The following is a 19867-nucleotide window of genomic DNA, read 5'->3' as shown; positions in this document are numbered from 1 at the left end:
TTGCAGGCTTACCCACCATAGCCGCAAACATTGGGATGGAAAAGCTCGGGTTTCCAGTACTTTTTTTTTTTTTTGGTAAAGGGGTTTCCAGTACTTTATTGGAAGCTACTGGAACCTGATCCAAACTGGGGCCACCTCGAAAGCTTCCACCGGATGGTTGAAAATTATCCCTCCAGCTAATCAAGTTGAGGGCCTACATATTAACAATCCAATTCTTTACCAAAAAGCAATCCATGGCCCCTCTATTAGCACGTTAACCATGATTCTAAGTAAATCTAAAATTATAGAAACTGTCTTCCATATAAGATTCCATAAAGGGACACTTAAGGGGTAAAAGTTTGCTAAGCTCTAGCCTGAAGGGTCAATCATGTCATAGTCTCTCATATTAACTAACCAAAGGGGTGTTGCATACGCTTATTCAAGTGATGCATGAAAAACTGTTCAAGTGTGTATTGAGAAGCTGATCTTGGACTGAAGGGGAATTCAAAGTTCCTGCACTCAACTCATTCACTGCAGGTTGGGCGTGTATGAGGTCCTCTCTTCTTCTAAAACGTAACCAAGAGTCGTGGCTCAGGTATTGTCGCCACCTCGGAAGGTCCGAAACCTGGTCCCCTGACAACGCTGTCAATGACGCTTTATCGACCAGATGGGAACTTAATCTCGGAGGTCCCACAAAAATTAACCAATGAAAAATCAACACGTTAGCTAGAAAGAAGTGTCGTACGACACGGCTGATCAATCTCGGACGGAGGTTGCTTGCCAGCGAAGCCTCCGACACGATTCAAATCCGCGCTCTATAAATGGGAGGGGCGGGCGCCTGGTTCTAACTATGGTCCTCCTCCGTTCCCCGGCCCACTCTCCCCTGTTTCTGGGGGCGTCAGTCCCTTCTCCCAACAAGCTCGTTTTCCTTTCCGGTTTTTCCCCATGCAAGAAGCTCAGATCCCGAGATTTTAGAGCTTGTTCTTCTCCCCTTGGATCGCTTGATCTCCGATCGGAGAGCCATCGGCGTTGAAATCGTGAGAGGTTCTGCTCGGACTTAGGGTTTCTTCGATGGAAGAGGTATGGCGATCTCCCCTATTCCAAGGCCGATCATGATAGTTTCTTGATATTTGTTTTCGATGTCGATTTATCCCTCTCGTCATGTTCTTTTTCTTGGCATTTCTTTGAGAGTTTTGTAGAAATCTAAGGTCTCCTAACTCGATTCGTTCTTCATTACCAATCTTTCCTTCAGAAATAGATATCTAAGAACACCTTATTCCAGATCCCTGTTGCCTTGGGATGGATGGGAGTTCTCGGTGTTAAAAATGAGTCTCTGTCTTACTCCACAGATCGTCCACATCAAGCTAAAGGAGAAGGGTCTAAACGAGACGGATGCCGTCAATCCGTCTAAGGACCTGCCTCCTTTCACCTACACCAGAGGCGAAACTCGCGGTTTCCTCTTCGACGAAGACGAGCTTCGAGAGATGGAGGACGAGGAAACCGATGAGATGAGCACCGCTGAAAGGGGTCTCGCCGAGGCCATCTGGAATGACGATGGTGTTGAGCTCGTCTCTCTGGCCAAGACCATCTGCGAGAAGCCCTTGGCTAAAGCCGATCTGAACGCCGACAACGCCAGAGATGAAGAAACCCTGAATCCTAGCTATGCTGCCAGACTCCTTCATCTGGCTTGCAAGCTCGACTCCGTGGAATGCGCTCGAGTCCTGATCGAAGGGGACACCGGAGTGGTGGTCCGTATCAACGAAATGGATGGATTCGGCCGGACTCCGCTCCAGAACGCGGCGGAGATGCACTCTGCCAAGTGCATTGAGCTGCTCCTCCGAAAGAACGCGAGGACGGATCTCAGATCGAGGGACGGGAGCTCCTGTCTCGCCCTCGAGATCGCCTTGTCCAGCAAAAGGTAGGTCGGTATCTCGTATCCTTTCGTTTCCGTTATCTTTTTCAAGAACTAAGTAGGTCCCAGGAATTCCAGGCATTTTTCTGATTTCTTTCCTCCATCTCTTGTAATCGATTTCTCTTTTGCGCATCTCTGCTCTTCATTCCCTTAGGATGCAGGTCGATTGGTCACCGAGCGATTCAATCGAAGAGCTGCTGACTCTTTTGAGAGAAAGGGTTTGCTTTAACGAATAAGGAGTTCTTAAATCTTATTTGAGGAATTTTTTGCTCTAACGAGTTCCATTGCAGGATTTCAGTGCCATTAGGTTGCTGGTTGAGAGAACTAGGGGAGTTGCTGAAATAGCGGATGCGAATGCCATGGCGGGACGAGTCACGGCGCTGGCGGTGCTGCTTCTTGTGGCCGCGGATAAATTTACTGCTCCGGTGACGGTACGCGGGGAAGGTGGCTTTAGCAGGAAGAGCTCTAGGACGGTCTACGATTCGGTACTAGGAGAGGCTTTAACGCTGGGGACGAGGACGAAAGCGGCTAGTTCGGGGAGCCGACTCGGTGGGAACCGGCTCGCGGATGGCTGGGAGTCCACTCAGAGCTGTCGCGAGAAGCGAAAGGCTTTGCTCCGGGAGATCGAGCTTCTTCACGTGTTCGGCGCCGTTCCCCGCGGCAGTTCAGACGATGAAAATGCCGTGGCGCCACTGCTTCGTGCGTGTCAGGTATTACGTGGCGCACCCGCTTTAGATTTTTTTATGTTTGTTTGTTCTGGATCAGAGTTTCACGTTACTTAGCAAGGTGGTCCCATATAATTCACCCAAAAAAAAAAAAAGCTGATGCATGCAATAATTTTTCCAAATAAAGAGGCATAATTTTTTTATCAAAAAAATAAAAAAAACATAAACTTACATGTCCGTATGGTATATTCGGAGGACCTCCGTATTGCATGCATCAGATGCAATTGGACCGTGCAAATCCCACAATGGATAACACGCAACGCTATCTCTTGTATTTCACGGATTTTCGATTACACGTTCTCTACTGTACGTATGCTCCAGAATTTACTCTGATTCACTTGCACCTGCTGCATGCAATAATTTCTCATCCGGAGGCTGCGATCCCTTGTCCTTTTTAGCACGGGTCACGGTTCAGGTCACCCCACAGGTTCTCGTAGAGATTTGGTTCATGAGTTGTTACGGTAACGTTGGCCTTCCGTCAGGGCCCAAACGGCGAGAAAATAATTAGATGGACCAGGTCTAGTGGAGGCAAACTTTTATTTTTGTTTTATTTTATTTTATTTTTGTACAAAGAGGAGGTGAGCCTTTGGTGGTTCCTTTAATTCGCGACTGTCGTCCAATAGACTTTCTTTGATCGTTCTCACTAGACTTCGGGCGCAGAGCTTGATTTTGCGCGGAATGAAATCTTTTACAGTTTCCGTTGATCTTGTTAGGAAGTGCTTAATCTTGATCCGCCTGTACGGGCTCGTATGGATCCGCTTAACAACTCGATCTTTCTAGTCGCTGCAGAAAATGGCTGATAGCCCTTCCCGTTTCTATCGCAGGTCGGAGATGAGACCGTTATCAAGCTGCTGCTCAAGGAGAATCCAGACGTGAATGAAACTGATCTCGACGGGAATTCCTCGCTTCACTGGTGCCTCAGAGGTGGTTTTAGTTCGCAGGATCCAAGGTCAGCTATCTGCTGCTTGTTGATCGATAATGACATACAATTGATTATGTTTTTAACTCTTTGATAGCTGATGCCAGTGCTTACCGTGTCCCAGGATTGTATGGCTCCTGCTGAAGCACGGTGCTAGAGTATCACACCGGAACAAATTAGGACTGACACCAGTTCATGTTGCCGCTGCGAAGGGCAATTACCAGGCGCTCCAGGTACTCCTCTCTACCTTTGTCATTTCGGTTACCTCTCTCTGTTTCATTTTGTTTTTTTTTTTCTTTTCTTTGTAGACATCTTTTTTTGACCTTACTATGTTTGTTTCGTCTACAAGATACTGCTGCTTCACGCTCCAGAATGCGTAGATCTTGCCTCTGAGACGAAAGAAACACCACTATTTTTTGCTGTGAAAAACGGGTTCATTGATTGCGCACAGCTCCTCCTGCGTTTTGGAGCCAACAGCCAGGCCTTTAATCTCCGGTTTACTGCTTTTCATATGAACTTGGAATCTGCTCTTTCAGGTTAATATCTGCTAACATACCTTTGCCTTTTTCTCAGAAGGCAAAGACCTATAGACATGGCGAAGTCACAAGACATGCGCTTCATTCTAAGCCCCACGAGTCGAGGATTCGGTAAGCCTTCAATTTTTACTTTTTAGAACAAGAAGACCCAATGGAAGATAACCACAATGGGAATGTTTGACATCAATTTCCCCACCCCCTCTTTTCTTTTATTGTTGGAGCATGGAAACCTTTCTGCCTCATGAAAAAAAGATGTTCTTTCTCCAGATGAATTTGTGATAAATGAAGAGGCGTACGAAGAAGTTAAGGATGAAGCTGCAGCCACCGAAAGGTAACATTTTAGTTTGGAAATTTAAAATAGGATATCTTAACTACTGTCGTCTTTTATCTTAGAAATCTTGGTGTCTGAGACTCTCATGGTGTGGCAGACCAAACTCCAGTCACTCTCAGCCGAAAACAGGGGTTTGCCGGTACTTTGAATCTCAAGGTGGGTGTGTTAGAGGTGCCAGATGCTACTATGCCCATGGGGAGGGTGAGCTTAAAGGAGTCATGGGCTGCTCGCTCGAACTCAAGCAGGCTGCCTTCAAGTGTGTAACCAAGGTAAGCTAACAGCCTGGTAGACAAATCATTGCATGATTGCCCGAGTCATTCCCGCTCGTTTTATTTTTTCCAACCAGCTACCGAAGGACTTCCGTCGGAAGGTTTTCATAGGGGGTCTCCCGCCCTCTGTTGACTCAGGTGGGCTCATCCGCCTTCTTTCTTCTTCCCCTTGTCAATAGACTTAAATTTGAGATGAGATGGTCATATTCAGTGAACTTTATTTGTTTACATTTCTTATGGAAACAGACTATCTCAAGGAATTCTTTGCTGCGGAATTCGGACCTGTAGAAGAGGCTGTGGTCATTGGCATGCAAGCAGGTGACCATGTGCAGTCCAGAGGATTTGGTTTCGTCACCTTCAAAGAAGAGGCGACAGTGGCAGCTGCATTAGAAACCCACTTTGTTACCATCTTTGGCAAGAAGGTTGAGATCAAAGGTGCTGTTGCTAAAGCAACCATACCAAAAGAGTCTTCCAAAACCCCTTCTTTGCAACCGCAGCTCCTTCAGGACCATGATACGAGGAATACAAAGTCAGCATCGTGGGCAGAGGGGCAACTATATAGTACTCCAAAAACTGTTGCAGCTGATGAACAGATGCCAAAGCCAGATGGCCAACTGTCTGTACAAAACCTTCCTCCATGGTTGTCAAAGTTCAGGAAGTGGCTACCAGTTTTTCTCAAGGAGGCATGTAAGCGTCTAGGGGAAGGAGAATGGTATCCTCTATCCTCCCTGAAGGGGGACTTTAGGGCAACTTGTGGGATGGAGCTCGACCATGCCTCACTTGGCTTCCTGAAGCTCAGCGACTTCATGCGTGCTCTCCCAGGTATTTGCAGGATGAGGGTGGTGCCTGTAGGCGCTGGCCCTGCGACTCACATGGTTCTCCTCCCATCACTCTCTCAGCCTCGCCACGAGCTGCTCTCACCTCCATCCCGGCACCAGCAGCCCCTCCCAGTCGGAGATATACGGGTGTCCCCTGAAGTTCATCCGCCACTGAACTCAGATGAGCTCCCAAATTCCCCTTCCATCTCTGAACTCGGTGAGATTGCATCTTGGCTCACTGAAAGCCAGCCATTGGAGAAGGATTGTATTGACAGTATGGGCTCTGATGAGAGAGGTGCTAACCTTTCTGGGAGGGACCTTTTTGATCCGGGATTCCTAAGGCCTGGATACACTCGCTTATCCAATATGGAGTATATGATTCGGAGGTCAGCTGGACATGGAGGAACAAGTGGCTGGATACCACCAATTCAGTTACCAAATTTGCTCCCCGGTAGCAGTGACACACCCTCCGTTACTTACTTCCAGAGACAGTGGGACCATGGTTTGGTGAGGATACCTCTTCCTAAAAGAACCTCTTAGCTTTGTCGTTAGGCTAGTTTTGCTGGCAACCATGTAGATTTACCGATGTTTACGCAGCTTGAACGCGGTTACTGTATTGTCTGCCAATCCCGGGAAGGCTCCTTGGCTCTTATACCCTGCCTTCACAAGGCGTGTGAAACTTGCATGGCGACGCGTGCCCCTAGAACATGTGTGATTTGCAATGCTGTTGTGCGTGGGTTCGAGCCTTGCGTCCATCCTGGCATCAACCTATGCAAGCATCCGCCATCAGACACAGATTACCCTTCTCTGGTAAGTAGGCAGAGATTTCCTCTTGCTTAATTGAGATTTCAGCCAGAAATCCTTCGAGTTTAGACCAATTCTTGAACTTCGCCATGAGGACCCAAATATCCTAGACTACTGAGTTTGTGTCCCAAACTTAGAGATGTGCTCAGAAGTGCTTCTAAGCTAAGTAGGTAATGTGCGTAACCTCGTGTGTGCTGGTCTAACATGGACTGCCTGGTGAGTTGCTCGACCTGCAGAGAATGGGTGGAAGTCCATCTCCCCACCACAGCTTGGTGCCAACTTCCTCAAGCCTCGGAGCAAGGCCAACTGCTGGAGTCTCCACGTGCCAATTCAAATTTGCTTGCCAAGGTGACAAGGCAACAGTTATCTGCTTACCATGCGCGCATCGTATTGCGTGCCGCCAGTGTGTACCAGACCTAAAGAGGGTGCTGAAAACGTGTGCTGCTTGTGGCCATGCCGTGGAGAGAATAGCGTTTGTCGACGGGTAGAGAGGTCATTTTATTTCTACCCAATTTTGCCACATGAAATGGTAGCTTCTGGTAAGCTTGTGGAGGGGGACGAAGTCCTCCAATTTTGGCCTCGCTTCCGAAGTCTTTCATTTCATGTTTCTTGCATTATCTTAGGCCTATTAGGCTTTAAATGTTACTCAAACAAGTGATTCAGTATTGTTATCTGCACGGTTTAGTATTTTCAGTTGGGCCATGATTCAGCCTGGCAGTATTGATCTCAAAATCAATGATCACTAATTCCTAGGTGTGGATCTATGACAACATGGTTCGTTTGGTTGGGGTCTTTCTCGGCATTCTAGGGCAGAATAAACCTCCCTGGTATAAAGGAATTAGCTTGAAACTGCACGTCTTGAAATCATTGTGAACTATGACATGCTTACATGGGCATCAGTGATATATGATCATTGGCTATTTTGATCCGGAGGATGTGTTTGAAGATACCGATACTTCTTCATACATGGACGGATGGATTGTCCTCAGCCTTTTGACTATGGTTTGGAGAACTCAGAGGTGACAATGGAGACCACTTTAGTACCATCTTTGATATCCAGGTAAGAAAAGCTAAAATTATATAAGGGAAATGAATGTATGATTCTACCATGTATTTGTACCAACAAAAATCAAAGTATTGCATGCACCAATTTGCCTTCTTAGCACTGCAGGGCATATCTAGTGCGAGGTTTCAGGAACTTGACTCTTAGTGGTCAATATATTGGATTTCTTTCTTTTCCTTTCAATTAATGTTGTTCCAAACAAAAATGATTTTGAGATATTTTGTAAAACTTTTAAACATATTTCTACTTTCCTTCAAAAGCTAAAAATGTCTATTAAATAAAAGCTCCAATCTGGAGCTTTTGGAAATTAGGTTGTACTTGAGAAAACATGGGAAGCTCATTCTGTTTTAATGAAAATGCTCCAAAGATGAAAATGCCCATGCTAATTCTTCACCATGTAATGTAATGTAATATAGTAATATGATGTAATATGATAATATAATGTAATGTAATGTAATGTAATATGAGGGTTGGTCTTGTCGCAATGATAAAATTACTCAATTTTTACTTGGAAACTATGACTCTATAGATTTTTTTTTTTTTTATTGACTTTATGACTTTATTATTAGGACTTACAGTTACAATTTCATGACTTTATAGATAAAAGCTCTACGGTATTATCAAAATTATCAAATTGGGCCAATGTAAAATAAGAACTATAATTATATGATTTGATAGATAGTACTAGACTACTAGTCGATCAGAATTTTAAAAGGATATTCTTCTATTAAGTTCTTTATGCAGTTTTAGAGTACACATCACTTGGCTGGTTGGTGCATGGAGTTTAATCTATAAATTTTTCTTCATTATGACAGTTTTATTAAATCTTAGCGAATGGTTGCACTTTCATCAGCCTTATGAATAATCAAAAAATAATAATAATAAAGAAAGAAGAAGAAGAAAGGGTCCATTAGGTTTTGCTAGGATATCATTTTGTTTACTTAGGGCAAGATGGATCCATAAAATAGTTTGCAAAGCTTTTAGTGTGGATGTAGTGCTTGTTGATCCTTTCATGTCATTTATGATCACATGATGTGTAAACATTGTTGAGCATTATTATAGACATGAATACTCTCTTGTTCTTCTTCCTTCTTGTTTTCTCTTATGTTTGTGTGTACATATATTTTAAAATTATTAGTTTATATGATTTTTCTTACAGTAGTTTTTAACTAATATTAGAGAACAAATTGACATCAAGTCATGCACCTTGAAAAGATTCCTTGGAGATATATTAGATTTATTTCTAGATGTTTCATGCAACACATTGTACTATGGAATGTAGTCTTACAGCGCCCCATATACTATCTGAACATATTATGTTTTTTATGAACAAGTAGGAATGTAACACTTTTCTTTGAAGAAAATTGGAGCACAACAACTTTCAATATCTTTTGGAAGAAAGTAGATGGGCTCTAACATGTCATGGGCAGAGTTAATTTGTATCTAACCTTCTAATTGTCTATGCTATGGAGTGAAGGGTGCCACCTAGTCTTAGCTCAATCAGTTTATCTCTCTCGATGTAGGAGATATCTATGATTTGCACCTCGGTAATGGCATCTTCACCGTATTCTTTGTTTTTCTACGTGATGTTGGTTAACTAATGTGTGACCATCTGGAGAACAAAAGTCATCATTTATCTAAGAAATAGATATTCTTAGCCTGATCAAATTTAGGAATAACATGACATTGTCCGCAGTTTGTTATGTGCAGCGAAGCCTGATATACAACTGGTAACTCCATATATTTGCATGAGGCTAGGAGGTGATTTAGTTAACAGCCTAAACTCGGAGTCACAATTTTTGGGATTGAAATCGATCCAGGAACGTCTTGCTGGAAGTTCCATACGTGATCACAAAAGCCTGCACTTGAAAACAAGCTTGACATGCTAATGCTCCCAATTGCTTTTCGGAAGGTCCTAATTGTTCAAAATTGCTTGCAATCTCACTTTTAATATCAAAACATTGCTAAAAGAAAAAACCAGGTGTACCACATTTTCTCTTAAATTTCGATCCCATTTCCAAAACCATGTATGAAGCAAAGATGATTTACGTTGCTTTGTAGGTCTCTGCATTAACTTGATTGAAGTACTCCAGCTTCTGGCTGTTGCACATTTTTTTATGCCAAAAATCTGAATTAAAATTCAGCAAAATTATTAAAAAAAATGAATTTATCTTTGTCAAGTCTCCAATCATTTCTTCGATTAGGGGGAGAGGAATCGCAGGAATTACGTACAGTCGATGAGCTTTTCGTGGATTTTATATATCGTCGGTAGGGATGAAAATAAGTCAGATCAGATCAGACTTTGGCTTAAACAGATCAGGCCTGTATTGTAAAATACTAATCTGAGCTTAATCTGTTGGACTGATTCAGACTTAAAATGAGACTCGACCTGATCTATTTTGCAAAATAAAAAAAATCTGATCTAACTTGAAAGTCTATTTAAAAATTTTTTTTCGTTTTCTTAATTTTCGAAAGAACTAAGATAATTAAATATTGATGGATAAAAATAATAATTAATTAATTATATATATTTATAAAATAATAATTTTTGTTATATATATATAATTTAAACAGATCCTTACAGATTTTCGGATCAGATTTTAGATCTGATGTATTTATCTAAACAGATCTTTTTAAAAATTTATATTTAATTTATTTAAATAAATAAATCAAATTAAATCAAATGAACAGCAGATCAGATCGTCTGACAAATCGTCTGACCTATTTCCATCCCTAATCGTCGGGCATATATTTCGGTTTCCCTGCATGTCCAAGGGCGAGGAAATCCTCCAGCGAGGTCCTCCCACTCATCGAAGTCGGCTGGCCTGGTGCGAACGTTATATATAGTCGGGTATGTTGCTCGTTTCCCTCGTGAATCCGGAAGGGCGAGGGAATAGCTCATCTACGTCCTCCTCTCGCTGCGAGACCCGAATTTTGGAAGCCCGTTCTTGATCAACACCATTCTCTCTCTCGATTTCTAAACGTTTCCTCTTCGTCTAGGGTTTCATCTCTGCTCTAAGATCCCAATCTCCTCGCCGCCATGGGCTACGAAAACGATCCGTACGTTCTGATCGAAACCCTATCTCCTCTCATTCCCTTTTTGTCTCCGCTCGCTTTTGTTTTTTTCTTCTTCTGCTGATTGTAGGGTCTTGATTTGATCCATACCAGTTATATGGATGAAGACGGAGAGCCTTTGATGGATCCTGACATCCCGTCCGACCGGGAGGCCTCGCTGGAGCCGATGGATCCGATCGATGATGACGACGATGGCGACTGGCGCCGGGAGCGATCTCCGACGCCGGTGCTGGACTCCGCAGCGGAGGGCAAGGACGGCAAGCCGCGGCAGAGGCTGGTGAAGAAGAGCGCCATGGAGAGCTCGCCGGATCGGGAATGGAGCCCTGCGGCAGCAGGTTTGGAGGACTGGGAAGAGGAGCCGTTGGAAAAGAAGAGGAAGAAAGCCCCGTCCGTGAAGCAGGGGAAGGGTGGTAGCGGTGGGATGGAGAAGAAGGAAATCCTCTTCTTCCAAGGTCGAGCAGTCGGCGGGGAAGGGGTTCAAGTCGGGATCGAAGGGTTACCGCGGCGGGTCGAACGATCAAGCTGGTGATCCAGAGATGAAGGAGTTGTGGGACACCATAGCAGGGGCCGATTCCGAGGTCTGGATAATTGTCTTTTTCCAATGAAATTTGTGTTCTTATTTTCTCTATTCTTTCTTAATTCTTTAGCCAGCAACTGCGGGGAAATGTAGGAGTTTCCTGATTCTCTGCCGGGGATTAAGTTGATTGCTGAAGTTTTTCCAAATTTTTAGGCATGCCTACTTTTAATTAGTCGCTGTTCTTTTTCTTAGATATATTTTTTCGGTTTTATGTGTAGTAGTACGTCTCTTTCCTTATAAAATACCTCTGAAGACTGTCGTAAGTTATGTTCCTATGCACTTTGCTTAAGGTTTGACATTGATGCATTCATGCACTGTCTAGTTGGAATGAGGGTAAATACCGTTAATAAATACTCTTTGATATGATGAAAACAGTATGCTGATAAATCTCTTAATCATCAAAGTAAGATCTTCAGTTGATAATTCATTGAATAAGCAGATATATTTCGAGCTCCTGTTGTTCCTGGCTCTCTTGTTTGAGATGAGAGCAGTAAAGCTTGCATTAGAGCCCTTAATCAAGGCATTACTTTCATAAATTGACCAGAGAACTTTTGATGAATCTGCTGTAAAATAGTCCGATAAATGCATTTCAAGATTAGGACAAATCCTTGGGAACCATTAGGCTCACTTTTATCCATCTTCAAGGTTGCCTCTTTAATTTTGTCCTTCTCAAACTTCTGAATCCCAAGCCACCCTCTAACTTTGCAATTATTTTTTGCTTCAGACCCTATTAGCAAAATCATTTATTGAATATTTGTTTAAAATTGTGCTTGAATCTCTTTTTGGTCCAACCATCCAAATTCCTTGGGAGAAAAAGATCTTTTTCTCATCATCATCATAGAAGTGCTAATCTTTCTCTAATATATTTAACATCTGAGTCAGCTAGAACATCCAGGCGTTACAATTCCAGCTTTGCAAATGTTCTTGTTTACATCTTATGTTCTCCTTTTCAAGCTAATTTTGCCCATTAAGTTCTTCGTGGCATTTTAGATTATCCCTATACCTTGATAACTCTGGAGCTTGGATGTTCTGTAGTAACAAGAAAAGAAAGGGGAGAAGGTTAATTGAGAAGAGACACTTTTAAAAGAGGAGAAAATGGAGTCCTTGTCTCTCAACAGTCTGATATTTGAAATGTGAGAATGAATTCTTTATCAATTATTCATATGCATGATTTCACAACAACTAAATTTGGGTAAGTTAAATTTGTTGTATCTTGGAGTAAGCATGTTTCTAATTATTTTAGTATTGTAGATCTTAGGACTACATTTTTTTTTTTAAATCTTTTATGAAACTATAAAACTGTTCTATGCCATCACATTAGGAACGGAATGCTGTCATATGCTTTATTTGTGGTTTTCCCATGATGAATTAGGATGACCAAGAGGGAGTGAGAACGGTGGATGATGATAACTTTATTGATGATAGTGGTGTTGATCCTGCTGATCGTTTTGGCAGTGATAACGAGGCTGGTTTTGCTGGTGATGCTTCTCAGGTTGGTGTTCTATTTTGTTCAGTGGTTAGACATCTGATTTTATTAATATTCAACAGTTTTGTTGTTTAGTCAGCTGGTTTGAGTCGCATAACTTTATGTATAACATATCTATATTATATTGTTATTTGTCTTATTAAAAGGTCAATGATGTTTAGATATATTGAGGTAACAGTGTTTCATGTGAACTGTGCTCATAATTTGGAACTCAATCTAATTAGATTGCTACAAGTTTAAGTTGGATTTATCTTCAGTCATGCAGTTGTTAAGATATAGACCCCATAATCTTTTTCTATCCTTTTAGTAAAGAAATTAGTAGTTGGGTTATTGCAGGCTGAAGTGGGTGAAGAAGATGACGAAATTAGTAAACTCTTCAAGGGGGGTAAGAAAAAGAAGAAAAATGAGAAATCACCTGCTGAACTTGCTATGATAGTCAAACATCTTATGGCTGAGCTAGAAGTTACGGCTGAAGAAGATGCTGGGCTAAATAGGTAAAATAAACCGGCTGTCAACAAACTGAAGAAGTTGCCACTGCTTGTAGAGGTCCTTTCTAAGTAAGATGATTTCCTAGTCAAGAATTAGATTTGTTTCGCCATCAAAAAGCTTGTTTTTGCAACATGAAAATTGAATTAGTGCTATAGTTTTTGCTTCTACGGCTTTCTTCATGATCTGTTCATTTCTTCTTTCTTTTTTTTTTTCCCTGGAAGAAGCTTCAGCAAGAATTCTTAGACCATGGAGTGTTAACTCTTCTGAAAAATTGGCTTGAACCCCTACCTGATGGAAGTTTGCCCAATATGAATATCCGAACTGCTATACTTAAAATACTTGCTGATGTAAGTGGAATGGCCTTTTCCTGACATGCTATCTTCTATTAAATTGCTGGTAGAACATGCTTTGGGCATGCTTCAGTTGACTGGTTGCAAAATGCAGTACTTCTATGATAGCTCTGGTTGACGAGATTTTTGTTGAAAACACGCTTATGGTCCTCGTGTGCTTTTATTGCGATGCAGTTTCCCATTGATTTAGAGCAATTTGATAGGAGAGAACAACTAAAGAAGAATGGTCTTGGAAAGGTTACAAAACTAGAATGAAATTCTAGCAGCATTACTTTAAATTTTAATGCGAGTAAAAGGTGAATTTTTTATGCCTTTCTTGTGCAGGTCATTATGTTTTTGTCAAAATCTGATGAGGAGACCACATCAAACAGAAAATTTGCTAAGGAATTGGTCGATAAATGGGTAATGAATTAGTTGAAGATGCAAAGTGGATCTAATTTTAGCTGCAGGATTTGTTATTTCATAGCATACTCCTACTTTATTCTTTGTCCTTCTCTTTAGTTTCTACTCTCCAGAATATGTGGAATGCAATTTAGTCAAGTTTTTATGTGATGAGCTTGTTACATTTTCTGTTAAAACAATAATGTGCAGAGTCGACCCATATTTAATAGAGCACTAGATTTGAGGATATGAGGAGTTTTGATGATGAGAGAATTCCTTACAGAAGGCCATCTTCTCAGAAGTAATTGTTACTTTTTTCCTTTTGTGACTTTTTAGTAATTATTGTATTTTATTTTGCAGCATTATTATTATTATTATTATTATTTTATTTTATTTTGGCTAACTTTCTTATGGATCCTAACTTAAAGGCCAGTGAATAAAGCCACAGGGTTGGAATCTCCGGATGATGATCTTGATTTGGCTGAATTTTCACAGTAAGATGTTCCACCAACTTATAGATCCCCCACCCCTTCCCCTATTTTGTTCGTTTGGGTTCATATGATGTGTGATTCTGTATGGCATGCTTTCATCTGAACTCAACAACAATTATCCGATCTGGGTGCAGAGGACGAAAATCTGGGCAGGCTGCTTCTAGGCAACATGCTTCTAGGCCAGAAGCAATGCCTTTGGATTTTGTCCTGCGTCCCCAATCTAAAGTAGATCCAGAAGAAGTCAGAGCACGAGTGAAACAATCTGCACAGAATCAGCCCCGGCTGAAGGTCCATACTACCACTATTGACATTTTGATTTTATTAGTCTTCAGCTTCTCGGCAAGATATCACAATTCTAATTAAAAGAATCTGAATACTGTATTTTGCAATCTATTTTACTTCATAATTTTTCAGTACCATGAAATAAACATCTAGTGTGAAGATTCTTTTCTGTTTGAGTTATCCGTGGCTTGGAGACTGGTAGCATAACATATTTTTTCTACCTGTTGTTAAGAGGAATGAATCAAGAAGAATTTTGGTGGTGTGTGCATTCTTTGGCTGGATGTAGACAATCAAGTCTTGGACCCTATAGACTGAAAACTGGTGCTATTAAAATTAAATCTTATGTCTGTTCTGTTAGCTTATCCTATTATGTTTTTTTCAAAAAAAAGTGTCATTCTAGATGTGTTAATATGTGCTTTCTCTGGTTCTCTTATGAGTTTATGCTTTTTAATTTCATTATCATGGTCTCCAGTTGGCATGGTGTTAAAATTGGCATTTCGTTCTTGAGCAGGATTTCTGTTATCTTCTGACCATCCAAATGATCTCAATGGTTGACTTATGGCTTCTGTGATGTTTCCATCCACAACCAATTAATAATAACATCCATTATCAGTTTCGTGCAATTATTGCAATCATGACCTGTGTAGTTATTGGTTGTGATTTTGTTGATTATTAAAATCATTTAGTCCACATAGGTTGCCTTTCATTAGAGAAGGTCCAGGAAATCATGTGCATTTCATTATTTCATGAATCAAGGCCACTTGCTAAACCTTTTAATGTTATGAATAGAACATTCATATTGGGAAGTTTCATGCATTATGATTTGCATCAATCTCTTTAACGAAAACTATCTGCAAGCTACCTATATATGCTGTTGATTTTTTTCTTAGAATGTTCATCAATATCAGTAAATAGAATGTTGAATTTTGAGTTTGAAAATGCTCACTGGAAGTACTAGTCTTTCCAAAACTTGGTTTCAGAGCAATTTCTCATACAGACATGATTGGCTGGTGATGCAGATGAATAAGAAGTTGCAGCAGCTAAAAGCACCAAAAAGGAGGCAGCTTCAGGTGTCAAAAGTCTGTGTTGAGGGCCGTGGTCAAGTACTTGTGATCAGCAACTCCTGGTTAATTATGGGCAAGAAGTTATTGTGACTTACGCCGCCGACACCACCACAATATTTGCTTTACTATTTTGGAAACTTTTAGGTTGCCATTATTACAATCTTAGCCTGCTTCATCTCCTGCGATATGCACTGCTTCCTCCCCATTTTTTCCCACTGGTTTATAATTACTTTTATCAGCTGATATCATCAGTTATTAGAGTGCACATGGTGCAGTTGTGAGGTCTGGCCAAATTATGCAGGGCAGTGTATTATCTCTTATCGCATCTAGTGGCCTGTGGTATGATTTTTTCTTAGCCATGTATCATCAGACCATGCATATCATTCCACTTGTAGCAAGTTCTAAATGCATTTTAGAGTGGAGGAAGCATGCTGTCTTTGATTGTATGAAGCAAAATTCATTTTAGTCAGTGAGGGTTTTTTAGAGTATGATGTCGTATGGTGGAATGATTATATATGTAATGCAGGACAAAGTGAATGGCACAGAGGAACTCTGCGACCCATCCAGATTTGAGTTTAGTTATCAGGTTCTCTTGGAATGTGATTGGTTGAGTGGGTGCAGTTTTCTTTTAATTTCCTATGATCATGGAATCCTTGCAAGACAGTGGAAGGTGTGGCACTCTTTGATTATACTGTTTTTTTTCCATTTTTGGGGGTACTTGTGGTTATACTGTTTCAAGAAAGAATGTTTGGTGATCATGTGCAATGGTCTACTCCAGACAATTCCTGTCTAATATGAGCATGATGATTCAAATATAATGCGGCCCGTTTTATGTTTGCTTTATTGCATTGGGGGTGCCTGAAATAACGGGAAGCTTTGTTACAATGCAGAGATATTTTTATTTGCCCTTTGTTTGTGACAGAAAATATCCCCACAATTGTTGTCTGCCCCTGTAGTTCTGGTTTCTTTTTGGTAGGGTCAAGTATGGAAGTTCAACCTGAGGCCGGTCAAACTTATTTTTTGTAGTCATGTAAAGAAGAAAAAAAAAAAAGATGCAGTAGCTGTTTGTCATCATGGTCAATGCATTTTGCAAGTTTTTAAATTTACTAATATGTGAAACTCTACAATGTGCGACAGAAGGATAAATTTTGTTACAGGTATCATTAGAGGATTGTTTCAAATGCATTATGGAAAACGAATTTATGGCTTGTAGTTGGTTTGTCTTGGTGACATAAGCTCTGGGTCAGCTATTCTTCGTGTGTCATTTTGAGCCACCGAATCTCAGTTTCGTTGATATTTGTCTCCTGCCCTCTAAGCAAGAGATAGGGGCTTGATGCAGGGTAGCGTGGACCTTCCATCTCGATCCTTCATTAATTTCGTTGGTTCCTTTGGCTAGATAGGGTGGCATGGGTACCGGGTTGTGGGTGAGGATTGGTCAAATAAAAAAATCTATAGATAAATTATGTTTCTAATTTATGAACTAAATCATTTTTTTTAAATAATTTTTAAATTATAAAAATTTAAATTTTAGTTTTTCAATCGATGATTTTCTCTCACTAAAAATCTGATGTTGACGTGATTTTAAATATTTTTAATCATATCTTCTTCAAATATCAAAATCTCTAATATTTCGTCTCTCCAAATTTTTATCTTTTCTCCAAATCTTCCGTCTTTCATCTTTTTATCTTCAAAATCTCAATAGAAAAATAAGAGAAAGAAACTCGTTCCCTCCATGGCTCTATTCTTTTCTGTCCTTATAATTATTTTTTATTCATTTCTCACTATTCTATCTCATTAAACTCTTTCTATCCATCTCTTTTTAAATCTCTCATCTCCCATCTCCTTTTTTTTTTTTTTTTTTCTCATCTCCAAAATTCTAATGAAGAAAGAAAAGAGACAGAAAAATCTCCTTTCCTCCATAGCCATATACTCCTTTACTTGGTTCTTCTTTTTCATTCATCTCCTATTGTCTCCTCCCAATGCCTTTAGCTGAGTCGGCATCGATTTCATCATTTTCTTTTTCCATTTCAAGTCTCCTTTCGTTCATGGTCCCACCTTCCTCCAAAAAGAGAGATTTGAGGAGGAAGAAAAAGAAAAAATATGATGGGAAAAGAAGAAATAATGCCACATAAGTCCCACATCGATATTTCTTTAGATTTGAATACTACATAAGTATCATATAAGTATCGGATGTTTCCACGTTAGATTTTCGATGACAAAAAGCCACCAAAATCATACCTGAGGCAATATTAAACCGGTTCAGATAGTTGAAAGATTAAAGTTTAGGATTTTGTAGTTCAGAGATTATTTAAGAAAATCCGACTTAGTCTAAGGATTTGAAACATAATTTATCCAAAATATTTTGTCAAGAAGGAGATTAAAAGAAAAAAGTATGCTGACATTTTGGCTAAGCAATCAAGACAGTTGGTTTCAATGCACATTTACAATCTGCCTGCCAGAATTTAAATGGTAAATGTGAAATCGAGATATTTTTGCAACTATGAGTTCCCCTGGTGCACACATTCTATTTTTCAGAGAATAGTACAGCATGAAGGAAAAAATGATGTCCTATGCAATTATCTATATTTTCGGGATGAGTCATGACCATCTATATCCCAGGTGGATGATGTGGAGGCTATTTGAGACTATACAGTGCTGATCCAAGCTCATCTTCCACAAAAGTTGGAGTTGAACTTTCCTTTTATCTTCCCCATCTTTTCAATCCCAACCTCCACTGTTACGTCAAACGCATCCTACACCTCCTCCAATCTTGTCCTCGAATTCGCATAAATCAACCTTGGTACGATCCTTATAACATTCTCTCTCATTATTTTTACTTTCTCATTGAATCTTTTTAGCACCTTCTCTATCCTCACTTTCCCGTCTATCACCTTCTTCTCAAATATGAACACCACGTACCTTATGTAGTTCCTCGATAGGTGCCATGTGTACCACACTATGCCGCTCTTAGATGGAAGAACATTGGCACACATCAGGCCATCATCAAGTCAAAGGCCAGCCTTCTTGTATACGAGTCCCTCTGGTGCATGAAATAGAAAACTGAGCTTCAAGACATACTCATGACATTACTCAATGAGTGGCACTTGCTTTCGCCAAAGTCATACTTTCATGGTAAGGTCTTGAGTTGCTATACATGGTATCAAAATAGATTTGGCTCATAGCACATGGCCGTTTTTGAAATTGACCATGGGCTAATCATGATTTGTGATTGGATATGATTGGATTTGCATCCCTTGGACTGACAAGAATGTCATGATTTAAATGGCAAGAAAGCATTAAGTCAATCTTGGATATCTATATAGTGTTAAAGAATTTAAATAATATTTTTTGGCTAAATTTTTGGAATGAGGTCCTTAGCTGTTATATCAACAACTACGCGAATGAGAGGTCCAGCATTGATCAATTATACGATCTTCGTCTTGGTTTGGTTTATGCATGGTGCAATAAGGAGGGCAACCATGGCCTCTTCAGCTTCCTCATTCTCTCTTGTCATGACACCTCCTCGCTATCCTTCGAAGGATGGAAATAAGTTGGATATGGCATTTCACCGCCGTTCCTACGTAATGGGATGGACTCAATCACCAGTTCTTACCCCTGGGAAGCACAAAATCCTGCCACCCCGGTTGTGCTCCTGGTATGTTAACCTTCTGATGTCAGGTATGGCACTATATAATATCATGCCAATGTCTAGCCCTGATCCATGATAATAAATTTTCATTGTATAACGATTGGTATAATTTATTTATAGCATGCAGGAAAATTATAATGGCTGTTGGAACTGCTGTATCACCGTTGTTTAATAAGACCTTCCCGAGGCCTTTGGCCCATACATTCCCTAGCTTGGAGTCAAGCTTGCTCTACCTTCTTTATAATATTTACTTGTGCTCAAAGTCATTCGTGCCTTGAAACAGCAGGGAGAGAAGGACTGACACCTATGAAGGATTGAATCAGTTTTCATTGGAAGCAAAGGACAGTCTGGAGGTTTTCAGTTGCTCTTTCAGCCCCCAGACTCTTCCATGCATTCAAAACTTTCTAGTCCTTTCTGAAGGCTCAGGGCAACCTTGTGGACATCCATAATTTAACTTCTCTAAAAATACTCGGAGAGATCCAAGGGGAAAATTAAAAACCAATTAAAAGAACTCGTGAGAAATTTTTCAGTCACTAACCGTACCTTCTGCAGGTCGTCTGCAAGCTTGAAACAACAAGGAAAAAAAAAAAATGGCCACCAGAAGTTTTATTTTAAACGAAGTCAGACTTAGGTTATTGGTGAACCTGAAACGACTATCTTTTTTACA

The 19867-nt window shown here is 40.5% G+C and overlaps 1 protein-coding gene and 1 pseudogene across 3 annotated transcripts; both read left to right on the top strand.

Moving 5' to 3' along the window:
* The first annotated feature begins 578 nt into the window (after nucleotides 1–578).
* Nucleotides 579–7063, top strand: LOC105045648 (uncharacterized). Of its 3 annotated transcripts, none has more exons than XM_029264853.2 (14): nucleotides 579–1059; nucleotides 1262–1897; nucleotides 2046–2109; nucleotides 2182–2601; nucleotides 3441–3565; nucleotides 3660–3768; nucleotides 3885–4030; nucleotides 4109–4182; nucleotides 4339–4402; nucleotides 4500–4671; nucleotides 4749–4809; nucleotides 4918–5996; nucleotides 6087–6299; nucleotides 6530–7063. In XM_029264853.2, exons 2-14 carry the CDS (start codon nucleotides 1305–1307, stop codon nucleotides 6779–6781), a joined length of 3372 nt encoding a protein of 1123 aa, XP_029120686.1. In that variant the 5' UTR covers nucleotides 579–1059; nucleotides 1262–1304; the 3' UTR covers nucleotides 6782–7063. The 3 variants fall into 3 exon arrangements, with proteins under 3 accessions (XP_029120686.1, XP_073114689.1, XP_073114690.1); XM_073258588.1 differs by having other exon boundaries at nucleotides 582–1059; nucleotides 1329–1897; XM_073258589.1 differs by lacking the exon at nucleotides 579–1059 and having other exon boundaries at nucleotides 1614–1901.
* Nucleotides 7064–10027: 2964 nt separating this feature from the next.
* On the top strand, nucleotides 10028–16129 carry LOC105045649 (protein IWS1 homolog 1-like; annotated as a pseudogene).
* Nucleotides 16130–19867: the final 3738 nt, after the last annotated feature.

This window comes from Elaeis guineensis, chromosome 5 (assembly GCF_000442705.2).
Source record: "Elaeis guineensis isolate ETL-2024a chromosome 5, EG11, whole genome shotgun sequence".
NCBI lineage: Eukaryota > Viridiplantae > Streptophyta > Magnoliopsida > Arecales > Arecaceae > Elaeis > Elaeis guineensis.
The sequence above is the reverse complement of the archived record's forward strand: the minus strand, read 5'-3'. Positions and strand labels throughout refer to the sequence as shown.

Bases quoted from the DNA above. Each gene is read 5' to 3' on its own strand.
- LOC105045648 (XM_029264853.2), top strand. From the start codon at position 1,305: ATGAGTCTCTGTCTTACTCCACAGATCGTCCACATCAAGCTAAAGGAG. The intron at 2,602-3,440 runs GTATTACGTGGC...TTTCTATCGCAG, and splicing joins CACTGCTTCGTGCGTGTCAG to GTCGGAGATGAGACCGTTAT. The intron at 4,403-4,499 runs GTAACATTTTAG...ATGGTGTGGCAG, and splicing joins GAAGCTGCAGCCACCGAAAG to ACCAAACTCCAGTCACTCTC.